Consider the following 21952-nt stretch of genomic DNA (forward strand, 5'->3'; position numbering starts at 1 on the left):
AGGGGTCTTCAAAGATCATCTAGTCCACCCCCCCTGCCACAGGCAGGGACATGTTTCACTAAATTAGGTTGATCAAAGCCCCATCCAACCTGGCCTTGAACACTTCCCGTGGTGGGGAATTCATGGCTTCTCTGGGCAACCTGATCCTCTGCCTCATTACCCTCATTGTGAAACATAACAACTTACCTTGTTATGCTTTTATACATTTTCTAGCCTGATGCTGTCTTTTATATGTATATACCTGGGTTCTCATAAACCTAGTTGAGTGATACTATTTATTGGTGTGGGGTTTTTTTTTAATCTGTCGTTGCAAAATGGGTGGACTTATTGTCACAACAGTAATAACTACATAATTTCATTATTACTTTCTTAATAATAAAAACAATTTTAGTTGAGTCTCCACTTCCTTGTCAGTCCCTGTGCAGAATTTCATTGCTGTTTGTATCTGCTGAATACTTAGTGGTGTTTGTCATAGTGCTTTGTGGCTTTTCATAAACCTTATCTTCACTCTGTTCACATACTATATATACTCACTCACTTGCATAAACTTGGTTGTGTGTGTGTTGGTAATAAATAGAAGTTAGTACAATCACATTTGTAGCTTACTTGAACATAAGCTAATTCTTCTGATTAGCATTGCAAAGATAGGAACTCCAAAACTAGAAAATGCTAACATAAGACTTATTTGTGCGATCTTTCCTCCATTAGGTTTGGTTGTATGTGTGATATACATCCTTTGTCAACTTTCCCCCTCAGGACTGGCATTACATTCAGGAGAACTCTGACTTCTTGTGAGCTGCTTTTCAATATTTTTTTATGCATGTTGCTGTCTTATCTTACACATTGTGTAGTCTTCAAATCTCATGCTGAAAACAAAGGATTGTCCTATGAAGTCAGCACAGTGCCCAGTTTTCACAAATCCTAAGTGGATTTTATTCTAACTGTGCCTCCTTGAGGTATATTGTGGCCACTGTGATTAGAGCTATTTTCCTTTGTGTTAAAAAACTTCTGCCTTCCCTGAAGTAATTTTTCACATGAGAGTACTTGAACAAAATGTGTCTTCTGGCGTCTTCAGTTTCTGGTGTGAGTGTTAAAGGAGTCAGGACCAGAGTCATCTTCTGTTCTGAGAATGTTTGGCTTGTTGGCCCCTTCCAGCATCTGGAGTAAAGGAAAGTCTTACTAAAACCAGCCCCTTCTACAGTAATTCTTAATCAGATCTCCCTTAAGTACCGAGTACAGTACTAAGTTTAGAAACAGAAAATGCCATTCTGTGATCACACCTCAGACTGAACCATGGATGCCAAAAGGATGAGCTGACACCATTAGCTGCTTGAAGGCTCAAATATGTTCAACTTCATTGTCTTTTAACAGTTTTGGGTGTACTCATTAGGTTTTCAAAGCAAACTGAGAGTAAAGGCAAGTGCAGTGGTCTGCATCTGGGTTGGGGCAATCCCAAGCACAAATAGTCTGAACAGAGAATGGATTCAGAGCAGCTCTGAGGAGGACTTGGGGGTGTTGGCTGGTGAGAAACTCACAGCCAGCAGTGTATACTCCCAGCCCAGAGCCAACCGTTTGCTGGGCTGCATCAAAAGAAACATGGCCAGCAGGTTGAAGGAGGTGATTCTGCCCCTCTACACTGAGATGCCCATCGTCCTGTACCTGCCAAGACAAGAGACTTCAGAGTAGAGAAGGGTCTGTGCTGTGTATTCTCACACAACCATTGTTCTCTCAAGATGTTCTAGGGATCTAGGAATTGCACAGATTTTACTACCTATCAGGCACACTGACCGCTTTGCCTTATATGGATGCAGCAATCCATGGTTAAACTTTTATGTGACATTGCTGAGAAACCTGTTTCACTGAGTGTCCATTGACTGGAAGACATGTTTACAAATGAACTCGGCTGGCTGCTGTATGTTATTCTACTTCTGTTATGGCTGGCTGAGCCTGTCTTCTTATGCAGTAAAGTAACCAAAAGTTCAGGATGAGGATCTTAGTCCGTAACTGTCTTCTGAATCTGCTTCAAAACTTTCCACACTTAGACCCCAAAAGTTTGTGGAGGGGTTCCTTTGTAGCTGCATGAATAACCATGTGAAATATTTTCAGTAGAAAATGATGGTTTTGTTGTGATCTGGAGTGGTACTGTAAGATTTATTAAAAGCACAACCGTAATCTCCAAGGTTGTGCTGACATGAAGGCCACAGTGCATGTTCATCAGAGTATTTAGGAGTTGTGGTCAGTCGTCTGTCCCGACTGTGAGCTTTATGTGAATGATATGTATAGGTGTCCTTCAGTTGTAATAGCCTATATCAACTTCCTCATCTTTAATGTTTCTCTAAGGTTTTCTTAATGTGATATGCCTCATCCTGGACATTTCAAACTATTACTGAAATGAGGTCTACCAGTTTTTGCAGTGCTTTTTGAGTGGTTACTTTAAAGTAACAAGTGTGTCGCCATTAATAAGAATGGTTTTCTGAATCAGGTCTGTTGCTATCTGCATAGCTGATGTCGTCACTGGCTTCTCAAACAAGAGAATGACAAAATATATTCTGTGTATTGAAATATTTGAGTATCATCCACATGTAAACATGAACTATGTTTCTCTTGCGTTCTGTGAACTAAAAAGTTTGTTTACAAGTATAACAGTAAGGCAAGATGTCTATGTGGACATAGGAATCTTTTTCTAAGCACAGAGAATTAGTTTTAGCAGCTTATTTTTAAGAATTTCTACTAGCTTTTGAAACAGTTCATCTTCTTGTTTAAAAGTATCTTAAGTTGAAAAGGAAACCTTGGAAATCAGGATTTAAAATAACTCAGAAGATTTTTGCATGATTCATGGATCAGACAGATCAGGCTGGATCAGTTTACAGAAGGAGTTGGATTAAAATGCCTTAGTGGTTCAGGGGTGTTCCCCTTACAAGTTTGTTTATTAGTGGAAATGAATACAATATGGTATGGGTTTATAGCTTCCAGACAAAATGTTGAAGTTGTTTTCCTCTCTCTTAGGGGATAGAATGACACATTATCACGGAACACAACAGGTAGAGACCCTTGATCACTATATTCTGAAAGGCTACATTGTATTCAAGTTTATCATTGATGCAAAAGTTGAAAAATAAGTGAGGAAGAGATGACAAGGAGTGCTTCCGAGTACCTGTTGGAGGTGCTCTGAAGGAGCTGCTAGAATTCTCTTGCTTAGTGTTTTTAGATTACTGCAAAGCTTGAACTGTAGCAGTTTACATTGAGTCATACTAACCTTGGTGTCACTGATTCAAAAAAAAAATTACAGCTGCAAAATATGGTTTCATAACACTATGTCCAGATTTGCCTGCCTGCCTGCCTGTATTTGGGAGGTTTGCAGAGAGGACTGGCTGTTGAAGCACTGTCTCACCTAGCTTGTTATATTAGGACCACTACAGTGCAGATATGAACACTTAAAATAAACAGGGGTCACCCAAGGTGCTTTTCTTGACTTTTGCATCCCCTTTTCAGCCAATGACGATGTTATTAGAAGGCAGGAATGCTTAGGGTTTGTTTCTATAGAAGTTTTTGATGGTGATTTGAGCCAGCTTCAGTTCCTTGCTTGTCCCTAGTGCCAGTGCTAATGCAGCTGGACGGAGTGATGCTTCCGGGAGCAGCTGTGGCTGAAAGTTGATGGCTTCCTTTTGCTGGGCTGCTGGACTGCTGCATCAGCTCTTTGAATCCTACTCTGTCACCTGTAGGCTGAAGCTAGGAAGACAAGACTGCCTTTCCTTAGCTCTGCTCTGAAACCCTCAAACTTGACTTAAGCAGTCTAATGTAACAGAAGTCCAGGGTGGCCTATTTAGAAGTAATTGTCTTCTGCTCATTCTTCCAAAGTTGTTAGCAATTGACTGTGTTGCACTGGCATAGATAATAAGGATTTTCCAAATCGAGTATAGTTACAAATACAGTTATAAATGTGTTGTACTTGAAATCAGTGAAATCAGGTTTTGACTGCATGATCTTAATTGGATGAAATTGCAATTTGGACAGTGCTTCAGGAAGACATTGAGAGAACCAAAGAGACATTGGAAGAAGCAAGAGTTATTCCACCTTTCTGTAATATCACTGTTAATCCTGTCCTTGTGTGAATAACTGATTTATTTTAAAGGAAATGACTAGAACATAATTTCAAAACAAAACTTCTGTTTCTGTGTAAGAGTAGTCAAACTGTGATGTCATTTGCTTTTCTATGTGCTTTCTGTTGAAGTACAGCCAGAAAAAAACAAGCATGTCTTCTGAAGCTGCAAAAGTGTTTTCTGTTTTCAGCATTCTAGTACAGGAATGCACATTTAAAATGAGGTGTTTTGATAGTGGCTAATTGAAAGCAAGCTAGTGGAACAACAAGTTGAATTTAGTTAAACATCTTGTTGAACATGCCCTTTTAAAGCAGTGGTGAGGGATGTTTTTATCCTGTTGCATTCTCGTGTGCTGCTCTCTGGGTGAGCGCTCTGATGCAGCATATATATGGCTACAAATACAATACAAATACAAGATATCATTCCTGAAAAATAATATAAAATACAGTGTGTCCTGCAGCCATAGCCTATGGCTAGATTTTTCCTCTGCAAGTGTTGAACAGTCATGTGCAAAAGCTACTTGAATGCTAAAAGGTGGAACGCACTCTGAATTGCATTCTTGAGCAGTGACTCTAAATTTTTTCAACTTGCAGATCTCTATCATTTTCATTCTGGTACTAATGACCACTTTTACCCAATGTACCTCTACTGATAGTAGGCTTTCTTTTCTTTTGTACCTTTTGTGAGATTCAAGCAGCTTCCAAGTTGCAAGTATTTGTAATCCTTTATTCAGTTAGGAAGTGGAGGAGGCAAGCTTTCAATTGCAGTTTCAGACTAAACAGGTTCTGTTGCCACATGCATGCTTTTTTCCCCTCATCCCCCAAAAGAAGGCATAAATCCAGTTTTCTTACCTGTATACAAAGCTCTTCAGTTTGGACAGGTTATTATCATTGATGTTATGATTAGTAGTAGTGTTGCATATTTATAGATATAAAATAGATTATATAAAATACCCAGGTTTATTTCCATAGACATATGTTTGTTGGGGTTGGTTGATAAGTATTTTCTCTTAGTAAAGCTTGGACACCAAGTTCATTGATAGTGTTATTCTAGATATGTTTTCTTCCTTGTTTAAGGCTTGCAAAGTGACATTGTGTCTGAATGCTAAAATTCCATTCTTTGTGAAAGAGAAGTCTATTGTATCTTGGATGGTACTTAGTTTTGCTGTTGCTGTGTACTAGACATCGGTTTTAACAGCCAAAACAACGTTGTAGCTGTATGGACTGATGCCTCCTTAAATTTTTTTAATCCCATTTCCTAGAAATGAAATGCCCTTTGTACTTGCTGATTCTGAAAGGGAATGTGTTCAGTAGGGTCTGCTCCCCAGTGGAACAGGTGAGGAAATTCTTGAGTGTGAGTTTCAGGGAAAATACAGAAAATGTCTGAATTTTCCTTATTAATGACACCCTGCCTGTCCATGTATTCTTTCTTCCAACTTCCCTGCAGGAGCATCTGCCAACATCACTCCCTTGAGCTGAAATAATTAAGTATATTGGCAAAAAGGTTAATTTTTTTACTGATAAAAAATGGAGGCTTTTTTGTGTGGTCTATCTTTGAGACATTTAGCAGCAGGAAAAAACGCATTTCAGAAAGCTGAATAATCTAGAATTTATAGAGTTAAGCTAAAATATTTCTCTTATGTTGTGTTGCAACATGGGTATCCGGTCCTAGAAATGTTTTGCCTTTTTTTTTTAAATCTTCTGGATGAAGAATAAACAGTGCTAAATATGGTAATAACATTAAGCTACAAAATTCCTTACAATTGTGTCAGTGTGCCTTGGAAACTTCACACATACTGAAGCAAAGCAGTATTTATATCCATGAAAAGACATCCCTTTGCCAGATACTCCTGTGTTTGATTTGCAGTATATCCATCTAGATCTGCGCATTGTCAGCAGTGGTTTTCTAGAGTTAAGAAATGCAGAACTGCTAAATGAACACATTAATCATATACTCTTCTATGTTTTGAAGGAAGTGTAGGGATACTCATAGTGGTTTTCATTCTTTTCCTAAGTGCTCTAGAAAACCATGGTATACATATTTCAGCTGTGTCATATCACAGGATCAAAGACTAATTGAGGTTGGAAGGGACCTCTGGAGGGGTCCAACCCCCCTGCTCAAGCAGAACCACTGAGGGCCAGTCCAGGACCATGTCCAGGCAGCTTTTGAGTATCTCCATTCGAGTTCTCCTGGTGAAGACTGAACAAGGGATTTCTTTATTGTTTTTGATTGCCTGTTTAGCAGTATATTTTCAATTTCTAAGTGTGGTTTTGGTGGCTTGAGGAGGGAAAGATCTGTATCTCACTGCCTGGTCCCAGGGCACTCTGTTATGCTGCTCTTAGTTATTCATTAGATGCTACACTGCTGGTAAATAGCATTGCTATTAGAAGGAAAATAGCTTTAGGAAGAACACTGTTAAATTTGTGACTTTGAAAGTGCTTGAATTCTCAGGTATATTTTTAAATTAGCACGGGTTTTGTACATAGCAGTCATAATGGAGAACCCTTAGTGTTTTATATAAAACTAGTTTACATGTATTTGCTGTGCTTGTTTGTTAAGATTCCGTGGCAATGAGTTTTAAGGAATACACTCATGATCTAAAACAGAAAACATACCACCAGTTAATGAGTGAGTGTCTGCCAACTGAACTATGACAAACTGCTGTGTATCCCAACTTCTGAAGTAAAACATTTGGAAATGGCATAAAATTAGTATGTTGTGTTGCATCACTTTCTCACTTTAGTTTGCTTTATAGTTCCTTACAGGCCATATCCATAGTTCCTGAAAAGTCAGTTGATACCTGTAAGCTTCTTACATTTGGTCTTCATCCTCTATTTTCATCTTCATAAACCAAGTATCATTTAAACTCCATAGTGGTACTTTGCTTTTCAAAATAAAGTTGTTTAATATGGGTTTTAGTGCGCACAGTTCGTAAAACTTTTTAATTTTTAAAGGTAATTAAATATGTGTTTAAAGTTGATTACCTATGCAAACAGAGCTGCACTATCCAAGTATCTGACTCCCCGAGGAGGTGGACTTAGCGAGTTCTCAGGAACACAAGAGCTGTGAAATAAGTTCTTTGCAGTTTATTACACTGACCTGTTGAGTGCTTTGGGAAGTACTTCTTGTTACTTCTATCATTTCCGTTTTGTTAAATGTATAAACAAGCATCTGCTGTGCTTTTTGCCTTTGCAGCACAGCTAATACACCAGAAGATGACGCTCCCAATAGGTATTCCCGAACAGACAGGGCAACTTACAGCAGATACAGCAGGGATGCAAATTCTTCTGGCAGTTCCATACCAACTAATGCTTTGGAAAAGAGGATTGAGGAACTTGAAAGGGTAAGTAACAACTAACATCTGCACGGCATGCATACATCTGAAATTAAGTACCTTTGAAACTCTGTGGGGAAATTGACAAGTAAAATAATACAGAAATTATGCTAAATGCTTGATGATCAGATAGTTATGGCTAGAAAAAAGTATAAAGTCATACTGACTAAGTAGAATGTGAACTTTCTAATCGCAGATTCTTAGTTTTCATTTGGTATATAAGTGAGAAATAGCTGAGGTAAAGATAATACTCCTTGAAAGCCAGCAGCACTCTCTGTATTTCTTCTGTATACCTCGTGACATACCAATACAGGGCAAATAACTTGGGGGAAGGAGGAGCTCACTGGCTGTTTAGAAATTTAGCAAGCGTGTTTCTGATTTACTTGTTTTGGATTTTTAATATACTGAATATTATAAAAATTAATTGCTATCCAGTTGTTTGTTAAAGTTTTGACCATCTAAAATATGTATTTAAAGATTTTATTACAGAAATTCTTCATACAAACAATTTTGGGAAAATATAATGTCAAATGATTTATCTTTTTTCATCTAAAACAGTACTTTTGCTAAATAATGTTGTCTGTGTAGTCTGTTACTGGCTTCTCAGTCTTCCTCTAAAGTGGATTTTTGTTGGTAACTTGCCAAATATTCTTGAATTTGTATGGATGAAAGTCACTGAATAAACATGATTTAAATAGCTGGTTGTTGGAAAGGATGAAAATAAAGCATATTTTGTAGAAATTCTTTTTCTTTTTTTTGATTCTTGGAGAAGCCTGATTTGAGTGCCACTAGCACAGAAATTAGAAGAAGACTTAAGGGCTTTCTTTCAGTATCCTGAACCCTGATTTACTGAATTCTTAAGAGGCAATTAGATTTTTTCTCACATTTAGGCCCACAGATCCAACACCTAGTCTTCCTTCCTTGTTAAGGGTGTGTACATATATATTTATATATATATGAAAAACCCAAGCAAACAAAAAAAACTCAAAACCCCAAACCCAACCAACCAAAAACCCAACCAATCAACAAGAAAAGACTAACCCTCCCAATATAACAAATTTGGAAGCTAATACTTAACATTTACTTCTGGTTTGGGCCCCTATCCGTTTTGGGGTTCATGCTGAAGTTAAATATTAATTCAGATGTTATCTCTGGAATCAGTGATACCACACAGGTTTGCTGTGGGTAAAATATTTGGACACAATTGTTTAGTCCTTGAAATATATGAGCTTAAAGATGTGGGTTTGACTTGTTGTAGAAAGGAATTATAGGTGTATGTGTGTTTTTCTTCTTTGTTTTAAATGGTAATAACTTAAAACTGTCTCTCAACACCAAAAATTGCATTTCAAACTTCGTTGCATATTCTGGTTTTAGGAACTTGCAGAAGAGAGACAGGAAAATGCAAGATTAGTGAAGATGACACAGGACAAAGACGAACTAATTGGAAAGCTGAAGGAAGAAATTGATTTATTAAACAGTGTAAGCACATATTTTCTTATATGGTGCTATATAAAGAGGAGATAAAAGTCACTGCGTTCTCTGTGCTCTTCTTCAGGCACCTGCAGCCATTGGGCAAGGTCAGAAGAGAATGAAGTATGCGTGGGGTTTATACGTGTGTAACTTTTCAAGAGGCATGTCAATAAGTTATATTTTTTCCAGGTGATTTCTGTTTGTTGTGATTAGGTACATGAGTTAATCATGGAGAACCTGAATTTCTTGTTGCTGTAAGTGTTCATAGAACAAGGGTATAAAAGCAGAAGTTCTTTACTGCCTCTTCTTTACAAATTCAGTACATAGCATACCGAGAAATAAATAAGTTGGGGTTTTGACAGTTTCTCAATAAATTGTTATCCAGAACTTCTGTTAGACCAAGTAATTACAATTTTGGGCAGCTTTTAATTTCTAATAATGGCTTAGATGATCTTAGAAAGATTTGGGAGTAAGTACATTATGACACATACTCTCATGCTCTTTATTGTTGATTCCCACATAAGTAGAACAAGACAGGGGCAGGAGACTTGGCCTAGCATCACTCAGGCGAGGTGTGTAGGCAGAAGAAGAGAGGGTAGAGGAATGAGACGTGTGGGAACAGGACAGGATGAGGAGTTTTAAAGTTGATAGAAGATAGCAATTTTAACAAGTCCCACTTCTAAGTGCGGACTGGAACTCTTCATAGAGTGGATTAGTCACATCTTGCGCTTCCTGGAGGAGATGCAGAGCCAGGGTGTACTAAGGAAATATGCCTTTTCTAGTCAAGTGCAGACATTTTCATATAAATTTAGAAAAAACCCTCAGAACTTGCTTCAGTCTGTCCATCAAGTGAATGGAGTCCCTAACTCTATGTGCGTAGTGGTAAACTTCCATTTTGAGCTGTTCATTTGTAACAAAGGAGGACAGCATTCACAAGTTTGCAAACTAATCTGGAGAATGAAAGGAGATGAGATTATTCTGAAACAGGTTGTTTTGTTTTTTTTTTTTATTAAGAAAGTTGGTAGTTAATCTCTAGGATAAATGGAGTATTGTCTGTTTTGGAGAGACTTCTGCTTTAATAGAGAAATCGATCTTTGCTGTTCTTCCATTCTGCAAAGACTGTCATATGTAAGCTGATGACCTTATTGCAGTCAAGGCAAGTGTTCATGCCTTCTACATAATGAATGGCAAAGCTACTTAATACTGCTTGTCACACCTGACTTCCTGAGTCAGAGGTCAGGAAGAGCAAATCAAAAGAACCTAAGTCATAGAAAGCTTGTGGTTTAGGACCTTGACCTGTGAGGTTTGCTGTTCCAGAAACCAAGTTCTTTTTCTTCTGGTATATTTGAAGTGTAATGTCCTAAATTAAATCCATTTAGTGTCTGACTAGAAACTGTCTTTGAGCATATGTAGTGAAGTCAAGCAGTGCCTGTGCTGTGCCTATGTTGATAGCAATTTCTGCTTGTATGGAAAGAAAACATAAACCAGAATATAGTCCTTTCAAAAACCTCTTTAGTGTGCAAAGACTAAAATTGTACCTTTCCATGAGATCTGCAAAGCCATTGTACTGGCCTTCCATAGGTAGCTTCTCTTTAACACACAAGGGAATTGATTTTGTGGGTTTTTTTATTTCTCCATCAGGTCAGCATGTATCATAGCTATAACACTGTTAGCTTAATTGCAGTGCAAGTTACTTATGTTTGCATCCTGTGAACTTTTCTTATTAACTGAGTGAAACTTCTAGAAAGAGCATTTATTTAAATACGAGGACTGAGCAATCAGAAAGCTATGCAATGAAATGGCATTTTAAGTTCATAACCATGGGTACATCCTTGATTGGCAAAGATCTTGTGTCACACTTGAAAAACTTAATCCAAGAATCCTGGAAACTTGGCACACTTTTTCCCAATTTAACTAAACATATTTATTTGATGTAACAATACAATTTTACTGAGATTGGTCCATACTTTAAAGAACATGAGCTACATTTATGCTGAGAAACAGAAGAGGCTTTCTCCCATAAATGGCATTCTTTCACTGCAGTACATTAGCCACTAAAAGTATGTATGCCACGTTTTCATAAGAAAGGGGTAATTGCTTCATAAAAACCTCAAATGTCTGAAGCGAAAAGCATCTCAAGACGTTTAAATATTTGTAGGCTAAGTTCAACTGCTGAATAGTTTACATTTGGTCATCTCTGACCTCACTAAGATGTCATTGTAGTTAAATGTGTGTTTGGAGAGAGTCTGTCAGTGAGGATTTACAATCCAATTAGTGTCAGTTGTGTAGTTCTGGTTCTTTTGGTATGTGAAGTCCAAGTTTTCCTGCTGTTGAATGTTTTTACTAATAAACATAAATTAGTGTTAATATTGAAGATGAAGCTTCAAATTGCAGAGTAGCAAAAAACACCTGCATCTCTCAGTCCACTATTTCTGTAGATACTTAAACTGAAAGTTATTTTGCCTGGCTCATATTCAAGAAGCTTTTATTTGTAGTAATCTCTGGAATGTTATTTTTGTAGCATAGACATTTCACAAACTTTTAATATTTTATTTTGTGTAAATTACAGGTATTTAAACAGAAGGGGGTTAGGTAAGCTTTAATTGAGGCATCTGATGATTAGATTAACGAGTTTAAACACAGTATTATGTGTACTGAACTAAAAAAAGTATAATTTTATTGAAAATGTGTTATTCCTTCCATCTAATTGTTAATCTGAACTAAAAAGAGAAAATAGTGTGTGTTTCTTACAGTTACATAGTAGACTGTATTTTCAGTAGCTATCCATCAAAACTGTCCACTTTCAGATGTTTAAGTCACTCCTATCTGTGGTCAAATGCTTTTCCCTGTAATCACTCATACTGTGATGCAGCGTGAGGCAAAGAGGAATTTCTGCTAGGGATTTCTTGATTCCACATTACAAAAACAGTAAAGTAATAGCAAAGGTATTGCGGTATGGATTTTGGCTTGGCAGTCCAAAGAGGCTTTTAAAAACCATTATTACTGATTAAACACAACATCTCTAGCATGCACTTTTGGAATGACCCCACTAGAAAGAAATAAGAAAATAGGCTATCTATCTCAAACACCACTTAACAAAAACAGAGAAAATCTTTACTGTCATTTTATGTTTAATCTGCCATGGCAACAGTAGAGTTTTGCAGACTTCAGTCAAAAGGCATCTGAGATCTCTAATGAGAATCTTGATTCTTTCTTTGCCCACCTTTCACTTTTCTCTTTAAAGTGCTATTCTTGAGGCCACCCTTCTGTTTTTCATTATTTTGTTCTCATTCTTTTTCTTCTGTGTTTTGTCTTGTTTTGTAAAATTATTTTTACTGAAGTAGCACAGCATTAAACAGCCATTTTCACTTTAAAGGCTTGAAAAGACTTGGTAGGAAGTGAAGAAGTGAAAGGAGCTGGGTAGTATGGTAACTGGTGAAAGACGGATGAACATTTTGGGTAGGAGCAGTCTATTTTAAGCACCCATTATTACTGTCTATGATGTCTCTCAGTAGCAATTTAGACAAGATACAAAATGCCTTTTAATTTTTTCACAGAAAAAGAAAAAAATATGGACAGGCAGTACTTTTTCTGAAAATCTGACAATTTAAAGCACAAAGCAGGTCTTCTTTCAGTAATAACCAGTGATGTGTATATGTGAGCAGGATAGTTGCAGACAAACACATTCTGGGGAACAGAGGCAATAACTGACTAACACACTGTATGACAATGAAATAATCATGCCCATCCTATTTTGGTTACTTCATGCATTAATTCCTGCTGTAGCTTTAATTTTGATTATATGTTTCCATTTAAAGATGCTTGTACATGGGAATAGAATATTAATGTTTTGTAATCACAGTAACAAGGCTGGTTTGACAGATTTAATGGTATCTGCTGTGACACTAATTCTTCCCAACCCCAGCTTCTTCATTACAGAGCTAAGGTGCAAAATTCCTGATGCCTCTAATTGAGAGTTTGTATTTACATCCTGAGAAACATTTATTTTTCTTTTTACAGGACCTAGATGATATAGAAGATGAAAATGAACAATTGAAGCAAGAAAATAAAACCCTCTTAAAAGTTGTTGGACAGCTGACAAGGTAGAAGATTCAAGCCTCAATGAGGAAAGATTTAAAAACTACTGATTGAATGTTAAGGTCAATATAGTAATACTTCCTGTGTTGCAGTATGTTATAATAACTGTCTTTATATTTATTGTTAGGAAACCAGATGAATGTTTATTTTCGTAGTACTTTCTTCTTCATTCAATGAAATGGCATCAAATTGTGGTATACTTTTAGCTTTCTTTTTGCATAACAGTTATTAAGTTTTTTGACATATTTCAAAATACTAAGTTCAAAAATACTTGGGTTTTGTATCTTCAGATTACATCTGAATAAATTACAGTAATTTAAAATTCATAGCACCAAGATAACTTTCAGTCCATGTGGGTGTATATTTTTGAAATGAATGGAAGCAATACGTATAAACTTTGTTTACACAGATCCAAAATATATATTTTGGGAAATACTTCCTTTTTTGTTTAAACACAGCTGTAAAGTGGGTGCCTTATTACTGATGTATAGCTTTTTGCAGATTGATTACTTGTTCTAAAACTCTTTTATGTTGAGGTTTTTTACTGTATCTGAAAGACTGACAATAGCACAGAGTAGCAATATTTTTTTCTCTATAACAGTATTCTGATGGGAGGGGGAGGTTTAATTAAAAAAAAATAATTAAGAACTCCAAACAAAACCACCAAAAACCCCAATACATCACCTGTGGTATCAGCATTAATGAATTCTTAGAATCATACTGAAGCTGTGCACTGAAGTTTATATTAAAGCTTGTGTTTTAGCAATGAAACGCAAGTTTGCTATCAGATAGTAAGTCTGTTTGCTGTGTTGAGAATTCAGACAAAACCTGGAGCGTTCATTTTAGCAAAGACACTTCTGCAATACTCTTCTACTTAAAGCCGTCATCTTAAAATTTATAGGGATAATAACTGACATGAATTTTTTGATGTTTTAATTTTTTCAAGCTGGGTGAAATTTCTTGTACATAAAGTAGAGGGGCATACAAGTGATTCATGCCCTATTGAAACATAAAATGGTTTAAAAAAAAACTTTTATCCTTGATTTTAAACTAACAAGGTGTTTTAAAAGTACCTGTTTAGATGCTATAATCCAGTTATGACAGCATGCTGATTCTGCTGTAATATGATAGTAGACAAAATTTTATTTGATGTCAACCACAGACCTCAGTTAACAATTCTCTTAAAATTCTTGTTAGGCTGAAATCTTATGTACTTTATTTCATCTTAATACAGCACATTTTTCATTTGTGATCAGAATAAATGTGTATGTTGAGTTAGGACACTAGAAGTGAAAACATTTCAAAGAGTCCAGGCTTTTTCTTGACAGTGTTGAAGTTTAGTGTCAGAAAGTTGCATGCATGTAATTTTCGTTACCTTAAAACTTAAAGGTGACTTTAATATGTAATAATGATCACCTTTACAGATTTGCCAGTTGTTTTCATAATGCGTATTTACTAACTGTAAGAGTTTCTTAAATTTCAAATCCAGTTACTATTGTTACGCCTTGGATTGTTTTGGATATAGGATAGGTTATTTTGCATTTGTGTATTCTAATGAAGAGGTGCTTTTCAGAGCTTTGAAGTATTTTTCAAGACACTTATATTCCAGGATGCCTTGATGTTTTCCTTCACAGCTGATGCGATCCCATGGGACACTGTTTGAAACCTCTACTCAGGGGTTTAAATGGTATGGGGGTTTGTATTGGCCCTCTGACCTACAATATACACCAATAAATGTTGCTTTTAATAATATTCAAACAGTAAGAAGTCCATTAATTTATCAGTTTCATGAAATTAAAAAGTTTAAGTAATAAAATTAATTTGAGATGTATGTCTTCTGAATAAAAATGAAACTCTCTGGAAGAACATCTGATTTCTTTCTCTGTGCACTATGTAGGAAATAAACATACTGATCTATGGCATGGGATGTCAAACATATTGAAGCTTCATTAAGGAGTTTACACAGAACACACAGATATTACTATGACTTGTAAATGAGAGATTTCATAAACTGTATTTCACATACATTTTAAACCTAAGAACAATAACAGCAAAGGACATAAACAAGAGCTGCTTGTCTTCGTATTACCTCTTCTTGGTTTGTATGTGTGTTGACTAAAGTTTAACAGCACTAATTCTAAAATTAGATTTTTTTTCAGCTTGGACATCCAGCTAGCAGCCATATTTGCAGTTTTTTGATACCCTACCTTAAAGAGATCCTGTCAGGGGACGTTTGCAGTTATTTGAAACCAAAAATGCCTCAAAGACCATGTTGGGAACTCACAGAAAAACTTCCTCAGGATATTATTGTTGTTGTGTGTTATTATACAAATGTAGAGCTCTTCATGGTTTTAAATGTTCCCACAAATTGTGTCTTGAAGCATAACACTTCTGCTGAAGTTTGGAAGATCTAGATGGCTTTTTGGAAAAAAGTATGGCAATAACACTTCATTATCACTTACATTATCAGGTTCTTGCGGGAAGTTTATTGGATTCTAGCAAAAAACGATGTATTATGTAGAATGTTAATAATTGTCTAGTTACTACTTGCCATTACCTTTTTATTTCAGTAGGGTATCCTTTTAGTCAAGCTCCAGTGTGGAGTCAGTTTTTATCCTAGGTTATTTGAAGGTGTTAAATTAGCTACCTTACCTGCAATTGATTAACCCATGTCTACATCTTTGTCAGTCCAACACCTCTGTTGTTGTCGGTTGTGTGATTTAAAAGCAGAGAGACTGCTGTAATTCAGGAATTGTATAGCCTTTACCTGGGAAGGCTATATGATTCCTGAGTAAATGAATCTGGGTATAACGTGCCTAGGCTGAATTAATTTACCAGGGCTGTTAGGGATGGTGGTTAGTATGCAATATTAACTTCATGGGTAAGCCTCTTAGAGATTCCTGAACTTTCATATCTTAAAATTTATACCAAACCACTTAGGTCTAGCATCTGTGTTTCTGGGTAACTTGGGTCACCTAGGAAATCTAAACAGAAAAGTAATCCCATTGACTAAAGCAAATAAGACTTTTATTTTTTTAAAGCTATTTTAATAATGAATCTTATTTTGATAATGCACAATGTTACCCTTGTTATGGTCACATACTGTTGTATAGAAAACATACTGTATCCAGAGCTGAAGGTTAAAATTGAGCATTGATGATACGCACTGAAGTTTGTGGGATTTATTACCTAAAGAAGTTCACCCATATATAAGTGTTGGTGATTTTTACAGGGAAATATGAAATGGCTACTTTTTAACTTTTTTAAATAATTAAATGCCCATGCTTCCATTCTGTGTTACTTGACGTATGTATTAACTGAAAGAGTACAGTCTGTATTGGCAAATGAGTGTTTTTTCTGTCTTTAAAGCAAAATTTTTCTTGGTTAATTACCGGGTTTATATTTATATGTTCAGAGATGAGTTATTTCTGTGTTATATTGGCTCTAAATTTGAGAAGTAGAGTGAGAAAAGGGTAACAAGAAATGAATGAATGCCTTCCAAAGGTGGAAGTATAACCTAATGATTTATTTTTTTTTAAATTCAGCTGTATTGAGAATTAGCTGTGGGAAGGTTTGTGATTGTCGTAAGCACTGCAAAGGTTACAGGGGCTTTAACTATGTTGGAAACAACTGATTAACCTACATCAAAGCTTTCTTCATCTTGACTCGTATCATTACAGCTTGGAAATTTGCTACTGTAGAGAGACCAAAAGGAAAACTGGAGATCAAATTACCTTCTAATATTTTGCTAGGAGAGCAGAGTTACACTGACTCCAGCTCTTCCAAGGACTTCTGTAAGTTCTTTGTGGCTATTTCCAGTTTGAATTGAAACAAATCAGTATCAGTAGCCAAGAGGAAAGGTAATGATTGAGAAACAAATACATTAGTAATAACTATGGATACCATTAACATATGGCTGAATGTCAGTATTTCTTGGGCTCAGACCCTTTATGAAGATGTCAGTCGAGTTGGTCCATTTTCATCAGTATTAATGATCATGAACATCTGACATTTTTAATAAGAAACAACTATTTTACTTGGAGAAATTACCACTGCAAGCCATGACTTAAGAACTTAGTACAGTAAAAATATTTTGAGCTGGTACCTATAGCTGCTAATATTAAGAAGCTAAGGATTATATTTAAGATGTTTGTTAAAACTGAAACAAATTAATTCAGGATCTTGTTTAATTTGTTATAGAAGTTCTCTACAGGTCTGTTCCATGCCAATCATTCAACATTTCTGGGAGCATTTCTCCTGTTATTAAGCATTTCTTTAGGACTGCTTAAATATATCCAGGACAAAAATTACTTCAGTATGTATTTTAGTAGCATTCATGATCTTCCAAATATGTTAACTTACTGTAGCAAATCTCCGCCTACTATTTGTCCTCGTACTGTGGCAGATGTACATTATGTTGTCAGTTTAATCCTTTTGCTTTTATTTCTGGATTTCTGGTGTTAAATGTTCTTGTTCAGGGCTGGTTGTGATTTTCCTGTTCTGGAAAATTTGTTAGTTGAGTTGCAGGTTAAAGGTACATGTTTAATCTAACAATGGAGACTCTGTGCCTTTGTCCAAATAAAACAATATTCTTTTTAATCCAGGCTGTCTACTTATTGTGTTTAAAGGAGAATTTACTGTTGTCTGACTGTGATTCTATGATTCACCACCTCTTATGGAAAGCTCTTAACCTAAACTTTTAAAGTTAGTTTTACATTCAGATTCAGTTCTTCAAATGTGTATGTGTTTGTACCCATGCACAAGAGAAACCTTCATATTTCCACTATACTAATTTTCTGCTTTGGGAATTTAGTGAGCTTCCATCAGTTAAATGGAAATCTTTTCCTGTACTTGGGAATTGAAGCATAACCCTTCCTGGGAAAAGGTAATGAAAGATGTTACAGTGCTACTTCTACTCAAGGTAACTTCATAATAGATATAATTTCTGAGGTTTCTGTGCATGTTCTGTTCTCCTGCACAGGTAGAATCACGAAAGACAATCTCATTTTCATTCACTGCTGCAGACTACACATAAAGAGAACAAGTGGATCATCAGTAAACACCAAGGAGATAACAACTATAGCACAGCTTATCATAAAGTTTGTAATACTGTTTTAAAAAAGCTTGAAGCATAAGTACCATAGACGTACATTTGACACCCTGGTTACTTTATGGACAAGACTATGAGCATTTGCATTTAGTAAATTTTAAAATGTTATGTGAATTCAGTTTAAGATTATTATTCCTACAGCTGAAGCCTAGTGGCCTTCAGATTTTGTTTTAAAATACAAAAGTATGTCCTTACTCAGTTTTTTGCCTTTGGCATTTTATGTTGTATCGTCTTGCTGTGAAATTTTAGCTCCCAGTACACAAGTGCCTGTGTCTGCAAGGGTTGTCTTGCTATCTTAGAGATGGAACAAGAGGCAAGTACCTTAACATAGTGAAGAATAATAGCAGAGTTCTGGAAATGTCTGACTTAAGTTTTCTCCTAGTTTGGGCCAAACCATGCAAAACATGGTTAGTAATTAGTGATGGGCTTGTAGTGGATGTTGCTAATGAAAGAGTAGGAAAAGTGAGGTTCTCTTCTCTTTTTATCTGTGTTTTTTGCTTTTTTCCAGGAATGTTTGTGTGGTTTTAATTGCTGATGGATTAAACAGTAAACATTGGGAATAACTCTGTAAGTTTTATAAAGAATCTTTGAGGTGGGAGGTACCATTGTTGGTATCTTAATTAACACCTTTGACTCTTAGGAATGTTATGTGGTAAATCTCTGTTACAGATAATCAAGATAAAAGCCCCATCTATACTGCAGAGATGATAATCCAAGTCTATGCTGATCTTTAATCATTATGTTGTAAATTATTAAGAATATTAAATAACATGGGTATCAGACTTTGTTTTGAGATCTGGAATTTCTTTAATAAGGGAGGTAATGAAAATGTATGCATATCTGGTGCTAATGCTCTGCCTTTTTTCTGGTAAACAACTACTGTACAGGTTTTGTAATTGATCTGTTCATTGTTGTCTTCTTTAGGTGTTACAGCTAATAAAATCCTTGCTTTCTGAAACAGCAGAAGACTGCAGTTAAAACATGGTGACAGCAAAAAAGAAAACTTAATCTCAGTGTAATCTTCTAGGGTGGGAACTAAGCAGTTTTTATGGGTTTCCCTTGATGAAATGACCTGAAGATATTTAGGTATTACAGGCTTGTTCAACAAGTTATTGTGTAATCTCATGCCACAAAGCAGCATTAACTCTTGTCCTTTCTTTGTATCAGTGTATTTTCTAAGAAGACAATAATTTAAAAGAAACCAGTGTTTTTCTGTTGCACAAGATTATATTTGAGAAAACAGTAGCTTGATAATTGGCATCTTGACACATTCTCCATTAGTGTTTTATCTCTGGAAATCAGATTTTGTAGACTGAGAGCCTGTGGAATGAAATCTTTGTTTCTGTCTCTCTCAGAAATGTTAATCTCTGCTTTTGCCTGAAGGCTCGTTATAACAATGATGTGTTTTAGGGAGTTTAAGATTCTGATTGCAACAGTGTAAGTGTGGTTGCAGCCAGCTACCAAATATATTTAATGGGTGGGGACAATAAAACCACTGAAGCTTTGCAAGTTGAGACTCTCTAGAAATAACTCTCATATTTCTCTGTGAAGCAATTATATAGAAAATGCTAATTGTTCCCAACTGAATCACTCTCTCTTCCCATTTAACTGCTTCTGTTCACTATATTTAGTAATAAAATATCACTTAAACTCCCCTGTAACTCTGTTGCTCTGGCTTCATATGAGAAGGGACATTTAAAAAAGACTAGCCACTTCCAGTCTTCGCTCTCCAGATTCTGGGAGTTGTAAAGATGGTTAAAAACAGGGAGAAGATACGGAGAAAACAGATGGGTTGAGACTGGGCAGAACTGGTTATCTGAAGAGGAATAGGTGTGTAACGGTAAAGAAAATCTAGATTTTTTTTTTTTTTTTCACATAGTCTTCAACAAGGAAAGGAAGACAGACTGGATATTTTATAAAGATCTAAAAGTGCTTCCAGTAATCACTGCAGTATAGTTCCTGGGTTTATGAGAAAAAAAATGATATCCAGCTTTTTATTTTCTCACCTTTGCTCAAGTACTTAAGAAGGAAAGAATATGATGTTCCACCCTTTAAGAAATGCAAATTACTATAAAACCAGAGCTTTGATCATGCTTTTCCTAGACCATGCTAGGCTGTAGATGAGTAGGCAGAAATTTTGGACATTGCTTTTCCAATATTACATAATTTGTGGTACTACTACAGTAATATCATGAAATCACAGAGTCATAGAATGGTTTGGGCTCGAAGGGACATAAAAGATCATGTAGTTCCAACCCCCCTGCCATGAGCAGGGGCACCTTCCACTAGGCCAAGCCTAGTTGCTCCAAGCCCCATCCAACCTGGCCTTGAACACTGCCAGGAATGGGGCAGCCACAACTTCTCGGGCTAACCTCCAGTGCCTCACCACCCTCACCGTGAAGATCTTCTTCCTCGTATCTAATTTAAATCTGCTAATATCAGTATGTTTGATGTTTTGGGGAACGTGTAAGGCTAGCCCCAGGCATTTAGATCTCCAGCAGAAATGTTACAGAGCTGTTTCTCAGGATATGGTGGGAGCTCCTTGCTAAAGCACTAGAACCGTATGGAGAACTTCTGATTTGTTTGCATCTGAGAGCCCTCTTGCTGCATACTGCAGATTTAGATGTTAATAGTCAGCTTCAGCAACTAGTGAGAGATTTATCAAACAAATAAACAAGAAGACAACATATTTTGCAGTATACCAAGTAGGGGTATGCAAGTGTTACAGAACACATAAATTTTAGAAGTCTTCTAATAATCTCATTGAATGTAACGTTACCAAGTGAAGTCATTTACTCCATTTTAATGTAATTCACTGTTCTTGTCTAAAATGGTATGAGTTGTGTATGAATTTTTACAAATGCTTAGAATAATTGCAGATAGAGGAGTCACAGGTTTATGTTTACAAGGCTAGAATGATATTTTATGTAACTGAAAAACTGTATTGAGGTGATTCCTTTACATCCATTTAAATAAATCATAGAATCAATCTAATAGTTCGGGTTGGAAGGGACCTTCAAGGGTCGTCTAGTCCAAGCCCCCAAACAGCTCTATTTGTTTAAAAAATTAACTGTTTCATGATAGGAAATGCTGACTAGAATTAGCAGTTTGCTATTGGTGTTATGATCCATTTTTTTTAATAATAAAACTTCTTATCCAAAAATTGATGGCTTGAAAGCTGTGTTCCTGCAAGAACTGTAATGATTATTAACTGTATTATAAGTAGTATCTGAGGCTACTTAAAAATGAGGTAAATGAAAACATTATTTATATTTCCTACTTTCTTTATTATTCAGTAGCATTCATTACCCACTTTCTGAATTTCTTCTGTTTCACTGAGGTTTCATATATATATTTTTGGTTGATCTGCATAGCAGCAGGGGAAGGATACTCTTCTGGGTGCTTTTATTCAATTGTAAGAGCCCAGAACTGGATAAAGATCTCAAGAAAGGTGCTGCTTATTTTGAGTAAAGCAGGTGGTGCAGCTCTATAAGCATGTTCTTCATTCAGATTCCTTTCAAGCAGCTGTCAGCAGTCTCCACTGAGAAACTGTCTGTGTTGGAATGACATCCTTTTTATTTGGCAGCCTGTCCACTGAATTTACATGGATGTTTGCATGCTGTTAGTATTGTAGGAGCAGAAAGAATTGCATTGGCTTCCTTCTGTGGGAGCACATTCCAGTATTTGGAAGCTGTTCCTGGCAATAAAAGTGTAACTTATTCCACCAGCAGAAGAAAGTGGATTGTTCTTTGGGATTTGTAATAAGAAGAGGAAATGTTCACTGATTGAGAGGCTGCAGTGACAGGCAGGTGCTCACAGAGCTACCTCGGTAACACAGAG

The 21952-nt window shown here is 36.2% G+C and overlaps 1 protein-coding gene across 6 annotated transcripts in view; it reads left to right on the forward strand.

The window, feature by feature from the left end:
* PAWR (pro-apoptotic WT1 regulator) overlaps nucleotides 1–18894 on the forward strand; it is a 79232-nt gene extending 60338 nt beyond the window's left edge. For 4 of the 6 annotated variants that reach the window (XM_057429456.1, XM_057429455.1, XM_057429457.1 and 1 more), the window contains 3 exons: nucleotides 7296–7443; nucleotides 8809–8913; nucleotides 12925–14833. In XM_057429456.1, coding sequence (XP_057285439.1) covers nucleotides 7296–7443; nucleotides 8809–8913; nucleotides 12925–13011 — 340 coding nt within the window. In that variant the 3' untranslated portion in view covers nucleotides 13012–14833. Of the gene's footprint in view, nucleotides 1–7295; nucleotides 7444–8808; nucleotides 8914–12924; nucleotides 14834–17983 lie in introns of those variants that run through there. The other 2 variants (XR_008974922.1, XM_057429454.1) reach the window with 2 other exon arrangements.
* Nucleotides 18895–21952: the final 3058 nt, after the last annotated feature.

Source organism: Pezoporus wallicus, unplaced genomic scaffold (assembly GCF_028554395.1).
Source record: "Pezoporus wallicus isolate ANWC-B61680 ecotype Strahan unplaced genomic scaffold, APGP_CSIRO_Pwel_v1 contig_5069, whole genome shotgun sequence".
Taxonomy (NCBI): Eukaryota; Metazoa; Chordata; class Aves; order Psittaciformes; family Psittacidae; genus Pezoporus; species Pezoporus wallicus.